Source organism: Ranitomeya imitator, chromosome 3 (assembly GCF_032444005.1).
Source record: "Ranitomeya imitator isolate aRanImi1 chromosome 3, aRanImi1.pri, whole genome shotgun sequence".
Lineage (NCBI taxonomy): Eukaryota > Metazoa > Chordata > Amphibia > Anura > Dendrobatidae > Ranitomeya > Ranitomeya imitator.
In genome coordinates this window covers 786,611,865-786,638,146 of record NC_091284.1, presented here as the reverse complement: position 1 = coordinate 786,638,146, position 26,282 = coordinate 786,611,865, and the positions used below count along the sequence as shown (strand labels likewise).

General features: G+C 43.3%; 1 protein-coding gene across 3 annotated transcripts in view; it reads left to right on the top strand.

Moving 5' to 3' along the window:
* MRE11 (MRE11 homolog, double strand break repair nuclease) overlaps nucleotides 1-26,282 on the top strand; it is a 329,642-nt gene that overhangs the window by 35,967 nt on the left and 267,393 nt on the right. For all 3 annotated transcript variants that reach the window (XM_069759160.1, XM_069759161.1, XM_069759159.1), the window contains exons 4-7: nucleotides 1,463-1,623; nucleotides 16,386-16,473; nucleotides 16,884-17,025; nucleotides 18,596-18,710. In XM_069759160.1, coding sequence (XP_069615261.1) covers nucleotides 1,463-1,623; nucleotides 16,386-16,473; nucleotides 16,884-17,025; nucleotides 18,596-18,710 — 506 coding nt within the window. The remainder of the gene's footprint in view (nucleotides 1-1,462; nucleotides 1,624-16,385; nucleotides 16,474-16,883; nucleotides 17,026-18,595; nucleotides 18,711-26,282) is intronic.

The window sequence follows — 26,282 nt, the reverse complement described above, 5'->3', positions numbered from 1 at the left end:
AACATCAGGGTTGACACTGTTGTACCCTCGGACTGCAGGGCAGCTTGAACTTGTTTGGATGTTAGTCGAGGTTCTTTATCCACCATCCGCACAATCTTGCGTTGAAATCTCTTGTCAATTTTTCTTTTCCGTCCACATCTAGGGAGGTTGGCCACAGTGCCATGGGCTTTAAACTTCTTGATGACACTGCGCACGGTAGACACATGAACATTCAGGTCTTTGGAGATGGACTTGTAGCCTTGAGATTGCTCATGCTTCCTCATAATTTGGTTTCTCAAGTCCTCAGACAGTTCTTTAGTCTTCTTTCTTTTGTCCATGCTCAGTGTGGTACACACAAGGACACAGAACAGAGGTTGAGTCAACTTTAATCCATGTCAACTGGCTGCAAGTGTGATTTAGTTATTGCCAACACCTGCTAGGTGCCACATGTAAGTTACAGGTGCTGTTAATTACACAAATTAGAGAAGCATCACATGATTTTCGGACAGTGCCAATACTTTTGTCCACCCCCTTTTTATGTTTGGTGTGGAATTATATCCAATTTAGCTTTAGGACAATTCTTTTTGTGTTTTTTCGTTTAAGACAAATTAAATGAAGATAATAATACCAAATAATTTGTGTTTGCAATCATTTTCAGGAAGAAACTGAGTATTATCTGACAGAAATGCAGGGGTGTCAATACTTTTGGCCCCAACTGTATATGTATATATTAGCATGGTGCAATGCTAACAAAATAGCAGGTAAAAGGGTATGCAGAGAAATGCAAATAGTTTCACACAGTTACACAGTGCATAATGACAGGTACTGTACCTCAGAGATGAATGGTTGCGGACCCACCACACCCGACGCGCGTTTCGCAATGAAATGCTTCGTCCCCTCGTCCATGGATGAAGCGTTTCCATTGCAGAATGCGCGTCGTGTGTGGTGGGTCCGCAACCATTCATCTAATTGGCTTGTGGCGTCAAAACTTAAAGGGGTTGTCCACTACTAGGACAAACCATCCTGATCTAAATATTTGGTCCCAATGAAATAAAAAAGCCTATACTCGCCTCCCATGCCGACACCGTTCCAGCGCTATCAACTTTAGTGATCCCGGGGCTTGCGTGCAGCTGTTGTTACACATGACCCTGACGTCCAGTCGGCGCATGCGCACTGTCCCCGCCTCCTGTCGAATTGACTATGAAGAGGAAGTTCGAGCTGTAGTTGATCCCAGACTTTATCTTCATGTTCAAAAAAACAGGACGCGGGGACAGTGACGCCAGCGCTGATTGGGCGAGTGAGTGCCGACACCGCGGGCACGGCGACGGCACGGAAGGTGTCTAGGTTTTTTTATTTTATCGAGGCCAAGCGTGAGGTATTAACTGATCTGTAGGAGAGGGCTCATCCTCATTTTCGGCTCGTTAGATGTGATTTTTGGGTGGGATCAGCACCATATTGTCTTATATTATTATTTTTTCTCCAGGTGGATTTTGTGCTGCTCGGGGGAGATCTATTCCACGATAACAAACCTTCCCGAAAAACTTTACATACGTGTATGGAGCTGCTCAGGAAGTACTGCATGGGAGACCGGCCAGTCCAGTTTGAGGTCATCAGTGATCAATCTGTGAATTTTAGCTATAGCAAGTAAGTGCTGGACTGATAATCCTCTTTTTTTTTTTTTATTTATTTATTTTTTTTAAATCTAATTAGTTCCAAAATTTGTGCTGCAAATACTGCAGTGTTGTCAGGAAAATGGTGCATAAAATATGCTGTTTTTTGCTTTGTTTCTTTTTCCTGTTCATTTAAATGGTTGAAAAACTATAGAAATGCTGAATGGTTTGAAACTGCTTGAAATCTGCAAAGAAAAAAAAATAATCAGCGTGTGCATGAGATTTCAGAAATACGGTATCGTTGACTTTTCCGGCACATAAAACCCTGCATTTGTTTGCAGAAAAAAAACAAGGTAAAAAAAAAGCAACATGAGAACCTACCCAAAAATGCAATGGAAAATATGCAAGTAACCTCATTGACCTAATGGCTGCAAAAATCCAGTGGAAAATCTGAAACATCCAAAACTCACCGTGGGAACATAGCCTTTCATTCCTGTGCATTATGTTTATTTCTTGTGGTGGTGGTGTGGAGCTTTTTCAGGCAGTTCCCAGACAGAATACACATGAAAAAGACGTTGTGTGCACATATTTTAAGTCTAATATATTAATAAAGCTTAAAGGGGTATTGTATGGGTCTGAGCACTAGGAACCCAATATTGTATGTTGACAAGATGGGGCCCTGTATAATAGAAAAACAGAACAGAGCAATAGAATATTTGGTACAGAAAACCTTTGTCTGCAATTACACAGGTCAGACATTTCCTGTAGATCTTGACAATGTTTGCACACAGTGCAGCAGGGATTTTGGCCCCCTCCTCCATTCAGATCTTCTCCAGATCTTTTAGATTTCGGGGCTGTTGCTGGGCAACATTGAGTTTCAAAGATTCCAAAGATTTTCTATTGGGTTCAGGTCTGGTCAGGGCTAGTCCACTCCAGGACCCTGAATTGCTTCTTACTGAGCCATTCCTTAGTTGACCTGCCTTTGTGCTTTGAGTCATTATCATGGTGGAAGACCCAGCCATAACCCATCTTCAATTCTGTTACTCTGGGAAGGAGGTTGTTAGCCAAAATACATGACCCCATCCATCCTCCTTTAATTATGATGCAGGCGTCCTGTCCCCTTTGCAGAAAAGCACCCCCAAATTGTGATGTTTCCCCCACCATGTTTCACGGTTGGGATAGTGTTCTTGGGATTGTACTCATCCTTCATCTTCCTCCAAACACAGCGAGTGGAGTAGATGCCAAAAAGTTCTATTTTGGTCTCCTATGACCACATGACCTTCTCCCATGCCTCCTCTGGATCATTCAGATGGTCATTGGTGAACTTCAAACAGGCCTGGACATGTGCTGGCGTGAGCAGGGGATCTTGTGTGCCCTGCAGGATTTTTTTTATCCATGACGGCATAATATATTACTAATGGTAATATTTGAGACTGTAGTCCCAGCACTTTTCAGGTCATTAACCAGACCTTCCAGGTAGATCTGTTAGTAGCAAGTTACCTACAGGCCTTGGCCTTTCGGCAACTTGTTAATAATCGTATGATTACCCTATGCTGAATATTTGAACAGCACAAGTTGTAAACCAGTGTAGTTTTAGGCTGATTCCTGTCCTTTCTCAGGATCATCCTTACCCCACGAGGCAAGAACTTGCATGGAGCCCCAGACCGAGGAAGATTAACAGTCATCTTGTGTTTCTTCCATTTTCTAATACCGTATATACTCGAGTATAAGCCGAGATTTTCAGCCCACTTTTTTGGGCTGAAAGTAACCCTCTCGGCTTATACGCGAGTCATACCCAGGGGTCGGCAGGGGAGGGGGAGCAGAGCTGTGTAATAATACTCACCTGCTCCTGGCGTCGTCCCTGCACGTCTGTTCCCCGGCGGCAGCAGCTTCTTCCTGTAGTGAGCGGTTACATGGTACCGCTCATTACAGTAATGAATATCGACCCCACTCCACTCCCATAGGGGTGGAGCCACATATTCATTACTGTAATGAGCGGTACCATGTCATCGCTCACTACAGGAAGAAGCTGCTGGGGCAGGAGAACAGACGTGCAGGGACCGCGCCAGGAGCAGGTGAGTATAACGCAGTGCGCTACATTAACCTGCTCCCCGATCGACCATCGGCGCCGCTGCGTCTTCTCCGTCCTCTGCAGGGACGCTGAGGTCAGAGGGTGCGGTGACGCGATTAGTGCGTGCCGCCCTCTGCCTGAACAGTCAGTGCACAGGATGGAGAAGACACAGCGGCGGCCGTCGGTGGAACGGGGAGCAGGTGAATATAGCAAGTGCCAGGGGCCTGAGAGGTGAGTATGTGATTTTTTATTTTTTTTAATCGCAGCAACAGCATATGGGGCAAATGTCTGTATGGAGCATCTTATGGGGCCATGTGCAGCATTATATGGGGCAATAATCTGTATGGGGCATCTTATAGGGCCATGTGGATTATTATATGGGACAATTATCTGTATGGAGCATCTTATGGGGCCATGTGCAGCATTTTATGGGGCAATTATCTGTATGGAGCATCTTATGGGGCCATGTGCAGCATTATATGGGGCAAATATCTGTATGGAGCATCTTATCGGGCCATGTGCAGCATTATATGGGGCAAATATCTGTATGGGGCCATGTGCAGCATTATATGGGGCAATTATCTGTATGGAGCATCTTATGGGGCTAAGTGCAGCATTATATGCGGCAATTATCTGTATGGAGCATCTTATGGGGCCATGTGCAGCATTATATGGGGCAAATATCCCATATCTTATGGGGCCATAATCCACATTTGTGGAGCATTATATGGGGCAAATGTGCCTATGGAGCATCTTATGGGGCCATAATCAGCATTTGTGCTGGATTATATGGGGCATATTTTAATATAGGGCATCTTATGGGGCCATCATAAACTGTATGGAGCATTATATGGGGCTCCTGATTCAATATGGATATTCAATAACACTTTACCTACTGATGTCTCAATTAATTTTACTTTTATTGTTATTTATTTTTATTTTTGACATTTACCGGTAGCTGCTGCATTTCCCACCCTAGGCTTATACTTGAGTCATTAAGTTTTCCCAGTTTTTGCGGCAAAATTAGGGGGGTCGGCTTATACTCGGGTCGGCTTATACTCAATAATATACGGTAATTGTACCAAGAGTTGTTGCCTTCTCAACAAGCAGCTTGCCTATTGTCCTGTAGAGCATCCCTGCCTTGTGTAGATCTACAATGTCGCACCTGGTGTCCTTAGACAGCTCTTTGGTCTTGGCCATGGTGGAGAGGTTGGAGTGTGATTGATTGTGTGTGGACAGGTGTCTTTTATACAGGTAACGAGTCCAAACAGGTGCAATTAATAGAGGTGATGGGTGCAGAGTAGGAGGATTCTTAAAGCAAAACTAACAGGTCTGTGAGAGCCAGAATTTTTGCTGGTTGGCAGGTGATAAAATACTTATTTCATGCAATAAAATGCAATTTAATTAGGTAAAAATCATACAATTTGATTGTCTGGTTTTTATTTTTAGATTCTGTCTCTCACAGGTGAAGTGTACCTACGATAACAATTACAGACCTCTCTATACTTTGTAGGTGGGAAAACTTGCAAAATCGTCAGTGTCTCAAATCCTTCTTTTCTTTGCCGAGCTTCCTGTACATACGATTACACATATACACTGAGCTTGTTCTTTTGGACATTATATGTACAGTACATAGAAGGCTGGTTGACAGCCCTATTGGCATTGTATTGACTAAAATTAAGGGAGTGTCACTTGTAAGAACGGATATAATTAGGACAGATGGTTGAAAAATAAGGATTTGTTTTTTTATAATGTGCTAGATATTTTTTTTAAATGTGACAAGTAATATTATAAACTATATATGCAGTATTATAAGGTGTATAACATAATAACGTGCAGTTTGTTATAATTTTATCCACGTGTCTAGAAAGAAATCCCTTCAGTATCTGAACACCTTCTCCGATTCCCCTGGATCTCTCTGCAGCATTCAGCACTGTAGATCATCAGCTCCTCCTCACTATGCTCCGCTCCATCGGCCTCAAGGACACCGTTCTCTCCTGGTTCTCCTCCTATCTCTCTGACCGCTCCTTCTCTGTATCTTTTGCTTACTCTTCTTCCCCTCCTCTTCTCCTTACTGTCATGCTCCTCAGGGTTCAGTCCTTTCTAGGCCACTTCCTCTCTGTATGTTGTCCCTACGGGACAAACAATCAGTAGATTTGGTTTACGGTACCATCTCTGTGCTGATGACACCCAATTATATACATTGTCTCCTGACCTCAGTCTTTCATTTCTACAATAATATATGTAAAAAGCAATGCGGCACTCACCCCAACGATGCTGTTGCAGAAAAATCCTTTATTCGCTGAAATCAGCGCTCAGGTACACATGGAGAGGCGGCAGGGAATGAACAGGAGAGGGTGCGGGGAAACAGGTGAGGACAACGGCCGTTTCGCGCTGTGCGCTTCAACGGGTCCCGACGTACCGACGCAAACTGCGAAAATAATGAACAACGGGAGCAGCGGATGCAGTTTTACAACGCATCCGCTGCCCCATTGTAAGGTCCGGGGAGGAGGGGGTTGAGTTCCGGCCGCGCATGCGCGGTCGGAAATGGCGGACTCAACGCCCCCAAAAAACGTTACATGTAACTTTTTTTGTGCCGACGGTGCGCCAAAACACGACGCATCCGTTGCACGACAGATGCGACATGTGGCCATATGTCGCAATGCGTCGCTAATGCAAGGGCACATTTGCAGGATGCGTTTTTTCTCCAAAACGATGCATTGCGACGTACGCCAAACAACACTAGTGTGAAAGTAGCCTAACCAAACCTTCTCCTCTCCAATCCTTCCTGAATGTGGCATCCTGGTTCATATTTCTATCCAGCCCCTACACTGACATCTCCATCTTGTGCCAGTCATTGAGCTGGTGGCCCATCTGCTACAGAGTACAATACAATCTCATCTCTCTTGCCACTATGTGCCACTCGGACAGGCCTTTTTTGTCCATACATGTTCCCGTTGGATTGTAAAGTGCTGCGGAATATGTTGGCGATGTTGAAATAAAATTTGCATTCTCTGCAAGAACAACCTGGCGATCAGCGGATCATCCTGGCGATCAGCGGATCATCCTGGCGATCAGGGGATCATCCTGGCGATCAGCTGGTTTCTCCGAAAGTAGTCTTGCAATTTAACTGCAGCGGCCACTGCTGGTGAGCTATGGTATTACACAACACCCATTCAAATATATGTGACCATGTCATCCACAGCAGTAGATGGAGCCCTCTTTGTCATCCCATTGAAGAACATAATAGTAAGAATCTCCTTAGTTTGCTGATGACAAAGAACAATAGATTTCCCATTGAGTGACACAATAGACTTTAAATGCTGCGAGAATCTGTGTCACTGACTGGTGAGTCTTTATATTTGTGGCTCTCGCTCGGTCAGACATTATACGAGTAGTTTAAGAGCTTAATTATATTCCCGGCGTGATCCTGGCCGATGTAAGTAATGTATCTTAATGTCAAGTCTATTATTTTTTGGCGGCGGCTGACTAATGGAGGTATATATGTGAGTCACATTAACCACGGCCGGGTGTCACTCTGTGCCGGCGCCTGCAGAATGGTGATTTATCCAATTATGGGCTGCGTTTAAGGGTTTGATTACTAATGGACGGAGAAGGATATCCTGCCTGGAAAAACCTTCATGTCAAGTTAGTCTCCATTATAGAGTTTTTTCCTCAAAACTATAGTTACGAAAGAAGGAACAACTAAACCAAAGTAATTTATTACTTGTAATACTGCCAAACTTTCCAAGAAACAGAAACGTCAATTTACTGCTGTTATAAATAACTAGATGGTGGCCCGATTCTGACACATCGGGTATTCTAGAATATCTATGTATATAGCAGCCACATAGTATATAGCACAGGCCACGACATATTCTTGAATACCCGATGCGATAATACAGGCCACGCAGTATATAACAGTGGCCACGCAGTATATAACACAGCCCAAACAATGTATAACACAGCCCACGCAGTATATAACACTGCCCACATAGTATATAACACTGGCCACGTAGTATATAGCAGCCATGTAGTATATAACGCAGCCCACACAGTATATAACACTGCCCACATAGTATATAACACTGGCCACGTAGTATATAGCAGCCATGTAGTATATAACGCCGCCCACACAGTATATAACTCTGCCCACGTAGTATATAACACTGCTCACGTAGTATATAGCAGCCATGTAGTATATAACGCCGCCCACACAGTATATAACTCTGCCCACGTAGTATATAGCAGCCATGTAGTATATAACGCAGCCCACGCAGTATATAACAGTGGCCACGCAGTATATAACACCCACGTAGTATATAGCAGTCATCTATATATATAATTGCCTAAGGGTTTTTCCGTCTGTCTGTCTCTCTGTCTTTCTGTCTGTCTGTCCTGGAAATCCCGCGTCTATAATTGGTCGAGGTTGCCAATCAGGACGTCATAAAGGACGTAGAAATCCCACGTTTCTGATTCAGCGACGGACACAGTATCGACGTAGATGTCATAATGGTTGCCATGGCGACGATGATGTCATAAAGGTTGCCTCGACCAATCAGCGACGGGCACAATCTGCCGCGAATTCTAGAATCATCATTGTCCATATACTACGGGGACATGCATATTCTAGAATACCCGATGCGTTAGAATCGGGCCACAATCTAGTGTAGTATATAACGCAGCCCACACAATATATAACACTGCCCATGTAGTATGTAACACTGGCCACGTAGTATATAGCAGCCATGCAGTATATAACGCAGCCCACATAGTATATAACACTGCCCACATAGTATATAGCAGCCATGTAGTATATAACGCAGCCCACACAGTATATAACACTGCCCACATAGTATATAACACTGGCCACGTAGTATATAGCAGCCATGTAGTATATAACGCCGCCCACACAGTATATAACTCTGCCCACGTAGTATATAACACTGCTCACGTAGTATATAGCAGCCATGTAGTATATAACGCCGCCCACACAGTATATAACTCTGCCCACGTAGTATATAGCAGCCATGTAGTATATAACGCAGCCCACGCAGTATATAACAGTGGCCACGCAGTATATAACACCCACGTAGTATATAGCAGTCATCTATATATATAATTGCCTAAGGGTTTTTCCGTCTGTCTGTCTCTCTGTCTTTCTGTCTGTCTGTCCTGGAAATCCCGCGTCTCTAATTGGTCGAGGTTGCCAATCAGGACGTCATAAAGGACGTAGAAATCCCACGTTTCTGATTCAGCGACGGACACAGTATCGACGTAGATGTCATAATGGTTGCCATGGCGACGATGATGTCATAAAGGTTGCCTCGACCAATCAGCGACGGGCACAATCTGCCGCGAATTCTAGAATCATCATTGTCCATATACTACGGGGACATGCATATTCTAGAATACCCGATGCGTTAGAATCGGGCCACAATCTAGTGTAGTATATAACGCAGCCCACACAGTATATAACACTGCCCATGTAGTATGTAACACTGGCCACGTAGTATATAGCAGCCATGCAGTATATAACGCAGCCCACACAGTATATAACACTGCCCACATAGTATATAGCAGCCATGTAGTATATAACGCAGCTCACGCAGTATATAACACTGCCCACATAGTATATAACACTGTCCACTTAGTCTATAGCAGTCATGTAGTATATAACGCAGGCCACGCAGTATATAACATTGCCCACATAGTATATAACACTGCCCACGTAGTACATAGCAGCCATGTAGTATATAACGCAGCCCACGCAGTATGTAACACAGCCCACGTAGCATATAGCAATGTGGGCACTATATGCGTGGTTAAAAAAGACTGAAAATAAAAAATAAACATATACTCAACTTCCGAAGGCCAATTGATGTCCTGGCGCCTGTGTGCGGTGCACGCGGCAGCTTCCGGTCCCAGGGTTGGTATGAGCGCAGGACCTGTGATGACGTCGCGGTCACATGACCATGACGTCATGGAAGGTTCTTCTCGCATACCATCCTTAGCACCGGATCCTGCCGCTTGCACTGCCGGGGACAGCGCGCAACCTCGGAGGGTGAGAATAAGCTTTTTTTATTATTATTATTTGTAACATTACATCTTTTTACTATTGATGCTGCATACACAGCATCAATAGTAAAATGTTGGTCACACAGGGTTAATAGCTGCGTTAATGGAGTGCGTTACACCGCGGCATAACGCGTTCCATTACCGCTGGCATTAACCATGTGTGAAGGCTGACTGGAGGGGAGTATGGAGCGGGCACTAACTGCGGGGAGGAAGGAGCGGCCATTTTTCCGCCGGACTGTGCCCGTCGCTGATTGGTCGTGGCTGTTTTGCCACGACCAATCAGCGACTTGGATTTCCATGACAGACAGAGGCCGCGACCAATGAATATCTGTGACATACAGAAAGATAGAAGGACAGACGAAAGTGACCCTTAGACAATTATCTACTATATAATTGTCTACGGGTCACTTCCGTCTTTCTATCTGTCCTTCTGTCTGTCACAGATATTCATAGGTCGCGGCCTCTGTCTGTCATGGAAATCCAAGTCGCTGATTGGTCGGGCAAAACAGCCACGACCAATCAGCGACGGGCACAGTCCGGCGGAAAAATGGCCGCTCCTTACTCCCCGCAGTCAGTGCCCGCTCCATACTCCCCTTCAGTCAGCGCTCACACAAGGTTAATGGCAGCGTTATGCCGCGGTGTAACGCATTCCGTTAACGCTGCTATTAACCCTGTGTGACCAACTTTTTACTATTCATGCTGCCTATGCCGCATCAATAGTAAAAAGATCTAATGTTAAAAATAATAAAAAAATAAAAAATAGTTATATACTCACCGTCCGTCGGATCAGGAACCGGCCTTTCCCGCTCCTCGCGACGCCCCGGTGACCGCTCCATGCATTGCGGTCTCGCAAGATGATGACGTGCGGTCTCACGAGACCGCAACGTCATCATCTCGCGAGACCGCAATGCACTCTTCAGACCGGAGCGTGCGAGGAGCGTCGGTAGACGCTTCCTGGATCCAGGGGCCAACGGAGGGTGAGTATATAACTATTTTTTATTTTGATTCTTTTTTTTAACAGGGATATGGTGCCCACATTGCCATATACTACATGGGCTGTGCAATATACTACGTGGGCTGTATTATATTCTACTACGTGGCTGGGCAATATACTACGTGGCTGGGCAATATACTACGTGACTGGGCAATATACTACGTGGCTGGGAAATATACTACGTGACTGGGCAATATACTACGTGACTGGGCAATATACTACGTGACTGGGCAATATACTACGTGACTGGGCAATATACTACGTGACTGGGCAGTACACTACGTGGCTGGGCAATATACTATGTGGCTGGGCAATATACTATACTACGTCACTGGGCAATATACTACGTGGCTGGGCAATATACTACGTGGTTGGGCAATATACGACGTGGCTGGGCAATATACTACGTGACTGGGCAATATACTACGTGACTGGGCAATATACTACGTGGCTGGGCAATATACTATGTGGACATGCATATTCTAGAATACCTGATGCGTTAGAATCGGGCCACCATCTAGTATAGTAGATAATAGTCTATATGAATATACAGTGGGGCAAAAAAGTATTTAGTCAGTCAGCAATAGTGCAAGTTCCACCACTTAAAAAGATGAGAGGCGTCTGTAATTTACATCATAGGTAGACCTCAACTATGGGAGACAAACTGAGAAAAAAAAATCCAGAAAATCACATTGTCTGTTTTTTTATCATTTTTTTTGCATATTATGGTGGAAAATAAGTATTTGGTCAGAAACAAACAATCAAGATTTCTGGCTCTCACAGACCTGTAACTTCTTCTTTAAGAGTCTCCTCTTTCCTCCACTCATTATCATTACCTGTAGTAATGGCACCTGTTTAAACTTGTTATCAGTATAAAAAGACACCTGTGCACACCCTCAAACAGTCTGACTCCAAACTCCACTATGGTCAAGACCAAAGAGCTGTCAAAGGACACCAGAAACAAAATTGTAGCCCTGCACCAGGCTGGGAAGACTGAATCTGCAATAGCCAACCAGCTTGGAGTGAAGAAATCAACAGTGGGAGCAATAATTAGAAAATGGAAGACATACAAGACCACTGATAATCTCCCTCGATCTGGGGCTCCACGCAAAATCCCACCCCGTGGGGTCAGAATGATCACAAGAACGGTGAGCAAAAATCCCAGAACCACGCGGGGGGACCTAGTGAATGAACTGCAGAGAGCTGGGACCAATGTAACAAGGCCTACCATAAGTAACACACTACGCCACCATGGACTCAGATCCTGCAGTGCCAGACGTGTCCCACTGCTTAAGCCAGTACATGTCCGGGCCCGTCTGAAGTTTGCTAGAGAGCATTTGGATGATCCAGAGGAGTTTTGGGAGAATGTCCTATGGTCTGATGAAACCAAACTGGAACTGTTTGGTAGAAACACAACTTGTCGTGTTTGGAGGAAAAACAATACTGAGTTGCATCCATCAAACACCATACCTACTGTAAAGCATGGTGGTGGAAACATCATGCTTTGGGGCTGTTTCTCTGCAAAGGGGCCAGGACGACTGATCCGGGTACATGAAAGAATGAATAGGGCCATGTATCGTGAGATTTTGAGTGCAAACCTCCTTCCATCAGCAAGGGCATTGAAGATGAAACGTGGCTGGGTCTTTCAACATGACAATGATCCAAAGCACACCGCCAGGGCAACGAAGGAGTGGCTTCGTAAGAAGCATTTGAAGGTCCTGGAGTGGCCTAGCCAGTCTCCAGATCTCAACCCTATAGAAAACCTTTGGAGGGAGTTGAAAGTCCGTGTTGCCAAGCGAAAAGCCAAAAACATCACTGCTCTAGAGGAGATCTGCATGGAGGAATGGGCCAACATACCAACAACAGTGTGTGGCAACCCTGTGAAGACTTACAGAAAACGTTTGACCTCTGTCATTGCCAACAAAGGATATATTACAAAGTATTGAGATGAAATTTTGTTTCTGACCAAATACTTATTTTCCACCATAATATGCAAATAAAATGTTAAAAAAACAGACAATGTGATTTTCTGGATTTTTTTTTCTCAGTTTGTCTCCCATAGTTGAGGTCTACCTATGATGTAAATTACAGACGCCTCTCATCTTTTTAAGTGGTGGAACTTGCACTATTGCTGACTGACTAAATACTTTTTTGCCCCACTGTATATACCAGAGAACTGGGTATCAATAACTTTCAAATACTATTTACATAACTCATTGTTATCCAGAGCTGAATTCCTTAATTCTGCCGGGTTTTGAACTCAATCTGAAGGCTTGACTTTGCACAGAGTCAAGTCAAGTGCACTGAAAGTAAGTTGTAATGTAATGTATGTGCAAAGTGACTGCACCAGCAGACTAGTGAGTGCAGCTCTGGGGTATAATACAGGATGTAACTCAGGATCAGTAATGTAATGTATGTACACAGTGACTGCACCAGCAGAATAGTGAGTGCAGCTCTGGGTTATAGTCCAGGAGGTAACTCAGGATCAGTAATGTAATGTATGTACACAGTGACTGCACCAGCAGAATAGTGAGTGCAGCTCTGGGTTATAGTCCAGGAGGTAACTCAGGATCAGTAATGTATGTACACAGTGAATGCACCAGCAGAATAGTGAGTGCAGCTCTGGGGTATAATGCAGGATGTAACTCAGGATCAGTACAGGATCAGTAATGTAATGTATGTACACAATGATTGCACCAGCAGAATAGTGAGTGCAGCTCTGGAGCATGATACAGGATGTAACTCAGGATCAGTACAGGATCAGTAATGTAATGTATGTACACAGTGACTGCACCAGCAGAATAGTGAGTGCAGCTCTGGAGTATAATGCAGGATATAACTCAGGATCAGTACAGGATCAGTAATGTAATGTATGTACACAGTGATTGCACCAGCAGAATAGTGAGTACAGCTCTGGAGTATGATACAGGCTGTAACTCAGGATCAGTAATGTAATGTATGTACACAATGATTGCACCAGCAGAATAGTGAGTGCAGCTCTGGAGCATGATACAGGCTGTAACTCAGGATCAGTACAGGATCAGTAATGTAATGTATGTACACAGTGAATGCACCAGCAGAATAGTGAGTGCAACTCTGGAGTATAATGCAGGATGTAACTCAGGATCAGTACAGGATCAGTAATGTAATGTATGTACACAGTGATTGCACCAGCAGAATAGTGAGTGCAGCTCTGGAGCATGATACAGGCTGTAACTCAGGATCAGTACAGGATCAGTAATGTACTGTATGTACACAGTGACTGCACCAGCAGAATAGTGAGTGCAGCTCTGGAGTATAATGCAGGATGTAACTAAGGATCAGTACAGGATCAGTAATGTAATGTATGTACACAGTGATTGCACCAGCAGAATATTGAGTGCAGCTCTGGAGTATAATGCAGGATGTAACTAAGGATCAGTACAGGATCAGTAATGTAATGTATGTACACAGTGATTGCACCAGCAGAATAGTGAGTGCAGCTCTGGAGCATGATACAGGCTGTAACTCAGGATCAGTAATGTAATGTATGTACACAGTGACTGCACCAGCAGAATAGTGAGTGCAGCTCTGGAGCATGATACAGGCTGTAACTCAGGGTCAGTACAGGATCAGTAATGTAATGTATGTACACAGTGACTGCACCAGCAGAATAGTGAGTGCAGCTCTGGAGTATAATATAGGATGTAACTCAGGATCAATAATGTAATGTATGTACACAGTGACTGCACCAGCAGAATAGTGAGTGCAGCTCTGGAGTATAATATAGGATGTAACTCAGGATCAGTAATGTAATGTATGTATACAGTGACTCCACCAGCAGAATAGTGAGTGCAGCTCTGGAATATAATGCAGGATGTAACTCAGGATCAGTACAGGATCAGTAATGTAATGTATGTACACAGTGACTGCACCAGCAGAATATTGAGTGCAGCTCTGGAATATAATACAGAATGTAACGCAGGATCAGTAGTATGATGGCCCTAATTCATCATGACCGGCATGCATGCCTCTTAGTGAATCAGGAGCGATGTGCGGTACCGGCCGCGGCCACTATACAAGTGACAGCTGTGCTGTGTAGCTCCACAACTGAGCATATCCGGCCTCACCCAGCACTGGGAACAGCCGATCGGCAGGGATGCCAAGTGTCGCACCCCCATCAATCTGGTACTGATGACCTATTCTAAGAAGAGCCCATCAATTTAAAAGTTTAACCAGTTCAACATCAGGTCATGATAAGGTCGATTTTTGTTTTTTTCCTACATGTGATTTAAAAGATGGCATTTTTAAATTATTATTATTAATAATAATAATAATAATAATAGTAATAATATTATAATAATATATTTATTGTGCTGTTATCAGGGTAAAATATAGCGAAAAAATGTAAATACGTTTTTTTTTCACATTTGGTATTTCTTTTTATGACCGTAAAGGACTGCTAAAAAAAACATTTTAACTTGTGTTCCCCTCTCCATAGCAATTATTTTTATATTCCACGCGTTTTTTTTTTCTTTTTCGTTGGGGCAAGGCTTGAATTTGGATTGGCTGCTTCTTTCTTTTTTTTATTTATATATTTTTTTCCTTACTTTTTATGTTATTTAAAATCGAGGTTACATTTATTTTCATTTATTACATACATATTCTTATAAAAGCTTTTTTTGGCCTTTTCACCATATAAAGGGCACCTGTCCGCTCGTCAATGCAGTGCAATGCGCCGGCAGCAGGTTATAGAGCAGGAGGAGCTCGGTTCAGTAGATCGTGTTGTGGGAAAAGACTCAGTAAAACTTGCATTTCATTGAATGAATTCTTTGCTCTTTCTGTGCACTCAGGAGCAATGGCCGCTACCAAATCTGCAATTGACAGATCTCTCCATGCACATTCACAAAAGGAAGACTGTCAATCACTGGTTAGGACCACCCACTGGACCCTTATGTGCACAAAGAGCACAGCTTTCATTGCACAAATTTATACTTAATTTTTTTCTGCATAAAAGCATATATCAATCTGTTCAGCTTCTATCACAGTTTTGGCCGATTGTGCTGCAGTTACAAATTAACAAGTTTCTTTTAAATACATTTTTATTCTTGCTGATTTCCCCTGTAACTGAGGCTGGATTATTAGTCCTAGTTACAGGGCAAATTCATCTCTGCGTAGACCTGGCTTTGTTATCTCCTGATCCCTCCTGTCATCCATTAATCTATGTTCCCTGCTGGTGACGCTTCTGATACTAACTACACCGCGATCATTCACCATTTTGTATACAGCTAAGCGGTAGGCAGAGTCCGCAATAAACCTTCTCTGCCTTCTCTGTAGGTTTTCTGTCGGACAGCCGCCTTTCCTCTCCTGCGACACCATGTTCTCGCGCAGCTGCTATCCCTCACTGATCTAATATTGATGGCCTATGTCCTGGAAAACCCCTGTAATGGAATTTTCCTGAAAAAAAAGCCATGGGAGTCCCCAGTGATTTTGAGAAAGGCGACCCCAAATGTGGTGGTCGCACAAGCTCACTACCACTCTTGCAACAGGGACTTTGGGTCCTGCTTTCCCAGAATTTGGACTTTGAGCCATCATGTATTTTTCATCTATCTTTTGGCTAATGCAATCCCTTCAAGGTCCATATCTCTTGCTAAACCTTTTTTTCCCCCCACAGATTTCCATGGGTGAATTATCAGGATGACAATCTGAACATCTCCATTCCCACCTTCAGTGTCCATGGGAATCATGATGACCCGACAGGGGTAATTATCCTAATATAACTATATGTTGCCATAATTTGCATACTTTTTTACCATGGGACATTGCCTATAAGTCTCCACACACCAGTTGCGTTTTGTCAGTAAGAACCAGTACCCCCCGTCCCCTCCCGAGGTGGAACCTTTCTGAAGCTTCCTACTGGCTGCGGTGGAGGCCAAACCCTGGCTCGCCTTCTCCTTCCTTCTCCACCCTCCAAAACTGGAGAGCGTCAAACGCCTCTGCCAGGTGGTGTCCACAGTCCCTTCTCTGGTGGAACCTGGGCTTCTAACCAAGGCACAAATGTCTTCTGTGGGTGATAATGAACCATAAAGGAGGACGGAGAAGTCACGCGGCTGGATTGAAAGTTACTGTCAGCGGCTCTATCAAGTTACACCTCCATGTTATTTCTTCACAGGCGGACGGACTGTGCGCACTGGATTTACTCAGTTGTGCCGGACTTGTCAACCATTTTGGCCGTTCCACATCTGTGGAGAAAATTGACATCAGCCCGGTGCTGCTGCAGAAAGGCCGGACAAAGATCGCCATGTACGGACTAGGTAAGTGATAGAAATTTAGCCAGTAAAAAATGGCAGCACTCAAAAAGGTGAAACATTGAATTTCTAGTGCCGAGTTATCACTAATAATTACAGCTGCAGCGTGACTCGGTAACGGGAATCCTCCGCAGTCATCAAAATCTTTTGTTTCCGACTTTTTTGTTCTATTTCTTTTATTTTTCTCATTCTCTCCTCCCCTCTCTCTCTCTTTATCTATTCTCTTTTTCTATGTTTCTTTCTTTTTCTTTTCTTCTCTTTTTTTTATCTCTCTGTTTCTTGTTTTCTCTCATTTTTATCTTTGTCTCTTTATTTTTCTTTTCTCTTTTTGTTTTTTTTTCTTTTTCGCTTTCTTTTTTATTTTTTCCTTTTTCTTTTTTCTTTCATTTATTTCTCTCTCCATTTTTCTCTATCTGTCTTTCTATCCTTTCTTCTATCTCTCACTGCCTCCCTTCTTTTACTCCTTCTCTCCCTTCATCTTTTCTTTCTGTCCCGCGGTCCTTTGTCCTTTCTTAGTCTTCCATCATTCCTTCCTTTCTTCCTCCCTTAGCCTCATTCACACCCTCTGCTCCACACTTCCTCCAATCCTTTCTCCCTCTTTCTTCCTCTCTTTTTCTTTCCCTCACTGTACTCCCATCTTTCTCCCTCTCTTCCTCTTTCTAACATGTTTCTTTCTTTCTTTCTCCATCCCTCTCTAACTTCCTCTCTTTCCCTCTCTTCATCTTGTTCTTATTTCTTCCCCACGCTCTTCTTCTTTCCTCCTCACTCTTCTCTTCATCTTTCTCCTTTCTTACTTTCTTCATTGATTGCTGGAAATGGTGCTTCATATTGACTGTCCCATAAGGTATGTCATGGGGGGTATATATGATTGACAATGGCGCCTACATAGTAATATAGCAGAAATCGGCGCTATCTGTATAAGACAGCCAACAACCTTTGTCTATGGAACAGGATCACCTGACATCCCCTGTATGTGTGAGGTTGATATACTCCATGTTAGGTCCTATCGTTTAGTTCATTAGCTTGTTTAAGCGGTCAGAGCACCTTTTGTATCTGATTCTCCAATTCTCCTGCATAAATGTAGAGCTAAATTGAAAAAAATCTTCCTGTAGCCACCACCAGGGGGAGCTCACTGCATACTGAGGATAATGTATGAACAGTATGCAGTAAGCTCACAAGCTCCCCCTAGTGGTGGCTGCAGGCGGACAGAATTTTTATTTTTTTTCATTATATTTAGGATTTGGATCTTTGTGTTTAGAGCACCGTGCAGCTTTAAAATTATGTTAGGAAGCGATTTAGTACACAAAATGTTTTTTTTTAAGGCTGACGTTCACACCACGTTGTGATTCTGGTGCTTACAGTACCTTCTGTTTCTCCCACAGCTAGCTGTGGGCTACCGTAGCCTGAGACCAGCAGGACCGGGCACTGTATTTTGTAATGCTTGTTTCTGTCACTGATATAATGAGAAATGGCAGCGTGTTGCCATAATCTGCCGGCGTCCTGCTGCTTCATATTTACGTTCTCGTCAGCAGTTCTGTCTCGTGAGCTGCCGCTCCTCCGCTTTGTCTCCCCGCAGGATCCATTCCAGATGAAAGACTTTATAGAATGTTTGTGAACAAACAAGTTACCATGTTACGCCCCCGGGAGGAGGAATCCAGCTGGTTCAACTTGTTTGTCATTCATCAGAACAGGTATGGTCCCCTGGTAGACCTCCCTGGTAGACCCCCCTGGTACGGCCTGGATCTGTGTATATGAAGTTCTTCAAATAAAGTTCAAGGACATATTCCATAATGCCCCAGGCCAGTGGTACAGAATTCCCATAGTTATCGTTTTAACAAGGATCCTTACTTGGTCACAGTCGTCTCAACAAACTTTCCATAAATCAATAGTACGAGCGAATATAAAACACTTTGTAATGTGTCTTGCCAGAGAAAGCTGCTTCTTTCTTCACTCAGGAGCCTCTTTCATCGCTCCTGCATCCTAAACATGGAATTCAGTTTGACAATTCGCTGAAATCCCTCTTGGTTCAAGTAAGATGGACTGAGGGATAAATTACATCTGCCTATTAACATCTGTAGAGATGGTAGGGGGAAGTGGAAGGAAAGAGCACTCTGCACAGTGAGAAAACAGGGTGATTATATTGCTGGATTATGAGCTGAGTTCACGGCTACACTGCTCAGTACTGTTTCATAATGTCCTCCATGCTGCTTCTAAAATTGTGCTGCTCTATACAGATGGTAGGGGAGGAATAAGCTCTCAGCACAGTGAGAAAACAGGGTGATTATATTGCTGAATTATGAGCTGAATTCACGGCTACACTACTCAGTACTGCTGCATAATGTCCTCCATCCTGCTTCTAAATATGTGCTGCTCAATGTACATGGTAGGGAGAGGAAAAAGCTCTCAGCACAATGACAAAACAGGGTGATTATATTGCTGGATTATGAGCTGAAGTCACGGCTACACTACTCAGTACTGCTGCATAATGTCCTTCATCCTGCTTCTAAATATGTGCTGCTCTATACAGATGGTAGGGGGAGGAAAAAGCTCTCAGCACAGTGAGAAAACGGTGATTATATTGTTGGATTGTGAGCTACACTACACAGTACTACTGCATAATGGCCTCCATGCTGCTTCTAAATATATGCTGCTCTATAGAGATGGGGGTGGGAGGAGGAAAGATCACTCAACACAGTGAGAAAACAGGGTGATTCTATTTGCTGGTTTATGAGCTGGATTCGCAGCTACACTGCTTAGTGCTGCTTCATAATGTCCTCCGTGCTGCTTCTAAATATCTCCTGCTCTATAGAGATGGTGGGGGGAAAGAATGAAAGCGCATTCAGCACAGTGAGAAAACAGTGATTATATTGCTGGATTATGAGCTGAATTCTCAGCTACACTGCACAGTACTGTTGCATAATGTCCTCCATGCTGCTACTAAATATGTGCTGCTCTGTAGAGATGGTAGGGGGAAGAGGAAAAATCACTCAGCAGAGTGAGAAAACAGAGTGGTTATATTGCTGGTTTATATGCTGGCACACATTTAATAGGTGTGAGAAAAAAATCACACGTCACTCAGACCATGCGAGTGCCCTCCGATTTTTACTTGGCAATTCATCCTCCGAGTACTGTAAAATTACAGCGTGACCTGATAGAATAGATATTTACACATAGAATAGACAGACATATACATGTCAGTAACATGTACAATTAGTACAGTGTGTGCGCAGCTTAGGCTACTTTCACACTGGCGTTTTTTGCAATACGTCGCAATGCGTCGTTTATGGGAAAAAACGCATCCTGAAAAGTTGTTTGCAGAATGCGTTTTTGCCCCATAGATTAACATTAGCGACGCATTGCGACACGGTTGCGCCGTGTTGTGGCGGACCGCCGGGAGCAAAAAACGTTACATGTAACATTTTTTGCTGCCGACGGACTGCTTTTTCCTACCGCGCATGCGCGTCCGGAACTCCGCCCCCACCTTACAATGGGGCAGCGGATGTGCAGGAAAAATGCATCCACTGCCTCCATTGTGCGGCGCATTCACTGCTAGCGTCAGAACCTCTGCCCGACGCACTGCCGCGGGCCGAGTCCGACGCTAGTGTGAGAGTAGCCTTACTGTACATGTATGTAATTATTAAATTATTTTTCTGAAGAAAAAAAATGGCGTGGGTAAAGGACGGTAGTAGAAAGAGAGCAGTTAGGGTAGCACCCTGGCCCATTGTCCCCAACATACGTTTCGCTTTTAGTTGCTTCCTCAGGGGTCGTGATGCCTTCCTTAACCTAATTTTTATTATATGCACTTACAAGCCATGGGAGGTATTATGCATGTATCTATGTTTGTTTTCAGTCCAGGGGATAAAATAGATGTGTTGTTATTCAGCTGTAACATACAGACTACTGACCATCCATTATCCACATAGTGCTGTACTGAACCTTCGTAGATACATGTGCTTACATTTACCATGTTTGTTACTACCTTGATTATTAATAGGATGGTTACCATATTGCTTCTTACTGATTGCCCGTACTTTGCACGCACTATTCTATTGTCACTGTTTCACCCGTTCACCCCTTATCTTGCCCACTATTTGTGTTTGTATTTACAATGAATTGTTTCAATAAAATATATGTTTTTATCGACTAGTATGGACTCTTATCATCTCCTTGTTTAATTCCCTTTAATATCAGCTCACAGCTGTATGCTTAGCCTTTACTGGTTATTAAAATTACCTTACATAAGGTTCCCCTATATTTAATAACCAGAAAAGGCTATAGGCAGACAGCTGTGGGCTGACATTAATAGCCTAGTTAAGGGGCCATGGATATTGGCCCATTCAAGACTAAAAACATCAGCCTTCAGCCGCCCCAGAAATGGCCCATAAAATGCACCAATTCTTAGCCTCGCTCTTCCCACTTGCCCTGATGTTTGTGGCAAGTGGGGTGATATTTGGGGGGTTGATGTCACCTTTGTATTTTCAGGTGACATCAAGCCCAGAGGTTAGTAATGTAGAGGCGTCTATAAGACGCCCCCATTACTAACCCAATAGTGATATTATAAAAAAAAAAAGACACATCCAGAATAAAAATGAGAAAAAGAATGATATGATACAAAAACATTATCAAGGTAAAGAACTAAGGCTTAGCATTCCGCCACACAATAGATCAGTGCTTTATGATCAAGCGGTGAAGTACTCCAGACATTATACCAATCAAGAAGAAAAAATGAAGTAGCCACAAGCCACCAATAAATTAAAAAACATTTATTGAAACATTGCACAAAACATAAATATCATCAATATATAAATAAATTAAATAAGGAGGAATGATGATGGAGAGCTAAAAGTAGATAAAGCAAATAAAACAACACTCAATGTGCCATTAACCTGTATAGTCAAACTCAAAGTACCAATATTATTATTATTATTTATTTATATAGCACCATTAATTCCATGGTGCTGTACATGAGAAGGGCTTACATACAGGGTTATAGATATCGTTTACAGTAAACAGGTTTACAGTGACGGACTGATACAGAGGGGAGAGGACCCTGTCCTTGCGGACTTACATTCTATGGGATAATGGGGAAGAGACAGAAGGTAGGGGTGAGGCGGCGGCTCTGGCGGCGGTGAGGTGGCGGTGAGGCGGCAGAATGGTTATTGCAGGCTGTAGGCTTTCTTGAAGAGATGGGTTTTCAGGTTCCATCTGAAGGAGCCGAGGGTGGCGGATAGTCGGACGTGTTGAGGCATGGAATTCCAGAGGATGGGGGATATTCGGGAGAAATCTTGGAGGCGGTTGTGTGAGGAACGAATAAGTGTGGAGGAGAGTAGGAGGTCTTGGGAGGATCGAAGATTACGTGAGGGAAGATATTGGGAGATTAGTTCAGAGATATAGGGAGGGGACAGGTTGTGGATGGCTTTGTAGATCAGTGTTAGTAGTTTGAACTGGATTCGTTGGGGAATGGGGAGGCAGTGGAGGGATTTGCAGAGGGGAGAAGCAGGGAAGTAGCGAGGAGAGAGGTGGATTAGCCGGGCAGCAGAGTTGAGGACAGACTGGGGTGGTGGATTAGCCGGGCAGCAGAGTTGAGGACAGACTGGAGTGGTGCAAGAGAGTTAGCGGGGAGGCCACAGAGGAGGGTGTTGCAGTAGTCGAGGCGGGAGATGATGAGGGCATGCACAAGAGTTTTGGTAGATTGTGGGCTGAGGAAGGAATGGATTCTAGCCCCTTCATGAGGGGAGAAGCACATTGCTAAGGAGAGTAAAACTAATCCCAAACTGTTCTTCAACTATATCAATAGTAAAAGAATAAAAACTGAAAATGTAGGCCCCTTAAAAAATAGTGAGGAAAGAATGGTTGTAGATGACGAGGAAAAAGCTAACATATTAAACACCTTCTTCTCCACGGTATTCACGGTGGAAAATGAAATGCTAGGTGAAATCCCAAGAAACAATGAAAACCCTATATTAAGGGTCACCAATCTAACCCAAGAAGAGGTGCGAAACCGGCTAAATAAGATTAAAATAGATAAATCTCCGGGTCCGGATGGCATACACCCACGAGTACTAAGAGAACTAAGTAATGTAATAGATAAACCATTATTTCTTATTTTTAGTGACTCTATAGCGACAGGGTCTGTTCCGCAGGACTGGCGCATAGCAAATGTGGTGCCAATATTCAAAAAGGGCTCTAAAAGTGAACCTGGAAATTATAGGCCAGTAAGTCTAACCTCTATTGTTGGTAAAATATTTGAAGGGTTTCTGAGGGATGTTATTCTGGATTATCTCAATGAGAATAACTGTTTAACTCCATATCAGCATGGGTTTATGAGAAATCGCTCCTGTCAAACCAATCTAATCAGTTTTTATGAAGAGGTAAGCTATAGACTGGACCACGGTGAGTCATTGGACGTGGTATATCTCGATTTTTCCAAAGCGTTTGATACCGTGCCGCACAAGAGGTTGGTACACAAAATGAGAATGCTTGGTCTGGGGGAAAATGTGTGTAAATGGGTTAGTAACTGGCTTAGTGATAGAAAGCAGAGGGTGGTTATAAATGGTATAGTCTCTAACTGGGTCGCTGTGACCAGTGGGGTACCGCAGGGGTCAGTATTGGGACCTGTTCTCTTCAACATATTCATTAATGATCTGGTAGAAGGTTTACACAGTAAAATATCGATATTTGCAGATGATACAAAACTATGTAAAGCAGTTAATACAAGAGAAGATAGTATTCTGCTACAGATGGATCTGGATAAGTTGGAAACTTGGGCTGAAAGGTGGCAGATGAGGTTTAACAATGATAAATGTAAGGTTATACACATGGGAAGAGGGAATCAATATCACCATTACACACTGAACGGGAAACCACTGGGTAAATCTGACAGGGAGAAGGACTTGGGGATCCTAGTTAATGATAAACTTACCTGGAGCAGCCAGTGCCAGGCAGCAGCTGCCAAGGCAAACAGGATCATGGGGTGCATTAAAAGAGGTCTGGATACACATGATGAGAGCATTATACTGCCTCTGTACAAATCCCTAGTTAGACCGCACATGGAGTACTGTGTCCAGTTTTGGGCACCGGTGCTCAGGAAGGATATAATGGAACTAGAGAGAGTACAAAGGAGGGCAACAAAATTAATAAAGGGGATGGGAGAACTACAATACCCAGATAGATTAGCGAAATTAGGATTATTTAGTCTAGAAAAAAGACGACTGAGGGGCGATCTAATAACCATGTATAAGTATATAAGGGGACAATACAAATATCTCGCTGAGGATCTGTTTATACCAAGGAAGGTGACGGGCACAAGGGGGCATTCTTTGCGTCTGGAGGAGAGAAGGTTTTTCCACCAACATAGAAGAGGATTCTTTACTGTTAGGGCAGTGAGAATCTGGAATTGCTTGCCTGAGGAGGTGGTGATGGCGAACTCAGTCGAGGGGTTCAAGAGAGGCCTGGATGTCTTCCTGGAGCAGAACAATATTGTATCATACAATTATTAGGTTCTGTAGAAGGACGTAGATCTGGGGATTTATTATGATGGAATATAGGCTGAACTGGATGGACAAATGTCTTTTTTCGGCCTTACTAACTATGTTACTATGTTACTATGACCCAGCCTATTTTGACCTTAAAGACCTTGCAGTTTTTTGCAATTCTGACCAGTGTCCCTTTATGAGGTAATAACTCAGGAACGCTTCAACGGATCCTAGCGGTTCTGAGATTGTTTTTTCGTGACATATTGGGCTTCATGTTAGTGGTAAATTTAGGTCAATAAATTCTGTGTTTATTTGTGATAAAAATGGAAATTTGGCGAAAATGTTGAAAATTTCGCAATTTTCACATTTTTAATTTTTATTCTGTTAAACCAGAGAGTTATGTGACACAAAATAGTTAATAAATAACATTTCCCACATGTAAACTTTACATCAGCACAATTTTGGAAACAAAATTTTTTTTTGCTAGGAAGTTATAAGGGTTAAAATTTGATCAGCGATTTCTCATTTTTACAACGAAATTTACAAAACCATTTTTTTTAGGGACCACCTCACATTTGAAGTCAGTTTGAGGGGTCTATATGGCTGAAAATACCCAAAAGTGACACCATTCTAAAAAAGTGACCCCTCAAGGTACTCAAAACCACATTCAAGAAGTTTATTAACCCTTCAGGTACTTCACAGCAGCAGAAGCAACATGGGAGGAAAAAATGAACATTTAACTTTTTAGTCACAAAAATTATCTTTTAGCAACAATTTTTTTATTTTCCCAATGGTAAAAGGAGAAACTGAACCACAAAAGTTGTTGTCCAATTTGTCCTGAGTACACTGATACCTCATATGTTGGGGTAAACCACTGTTTGGGCGCACGGCAGGGCTTGGAAGGGAAGGAGCGCCATTTGACTTTTTGAATGAAAAATTGGCTCCACTCTTTAGCGGACACCATGTCACGTTTGGAGAGCCCCCGTGTGCCTAAAAATTGGAGCTCCCCCACAAGTGACCCCATTTTGGAAACTAGACGCCCCAAGGATCTTATCTAGATGCATAGTGAGCACTTTGAAGCCCCAGGTGCTTCACAAATTGATCCGTAAAAATGAAAAAGTACTTTTTTTTCACAAAAAAATTCTTTTAACCTCAATTTTTTCATTTTCACATGGGCAACAGGATAAAATGGATCCTAAAATTTGTTGGGCAATTTCTCCTGAGTACACCGATACCTCACATGTGGGGGTAAATTACTGTTTGGGCACATGGTAAGGCTTGGAAGGGAAGGAGCGCCATTTGACTTTTTGAATGAAAAATTATCTCCATCGTTAGCGGACACCATGTCGCGTTTGTAGAGCCCCTGTGTGCCTAAACATTGGAGCTCCCCCACAAGTGACCCCATTTTGGAAACTAGACCCCCCAAGGAACTTATCTAGATGCCTAGTGAGCACTTTAAACCCTCAGGTGCTTCACAAATTGATCTATAAAAATGAAAAAGTACTTTTTTTTTCACAAAAAAATTCTTTTCGCCTCAATTTTTTCATTTTCACATGGGCAATAGGATAAAATGGATCTTAAAATTTGTTGGGCAATTTCTCCCGAGTACGCCGATACCTCATATGTGGGGGTGAACCACTGTTTGGGCACACGGCAGGGCTCGGAAGGGAAGGCGCGCCATTTGACTTTTTGAATGGAAAATTAGCTCCAATTGTTAGCGGACACCATGTCGCGTTTGGAGAGCCCCTGTGTGCCTAAACATTGGAGCTCCCCCACAAGTGACCCCAT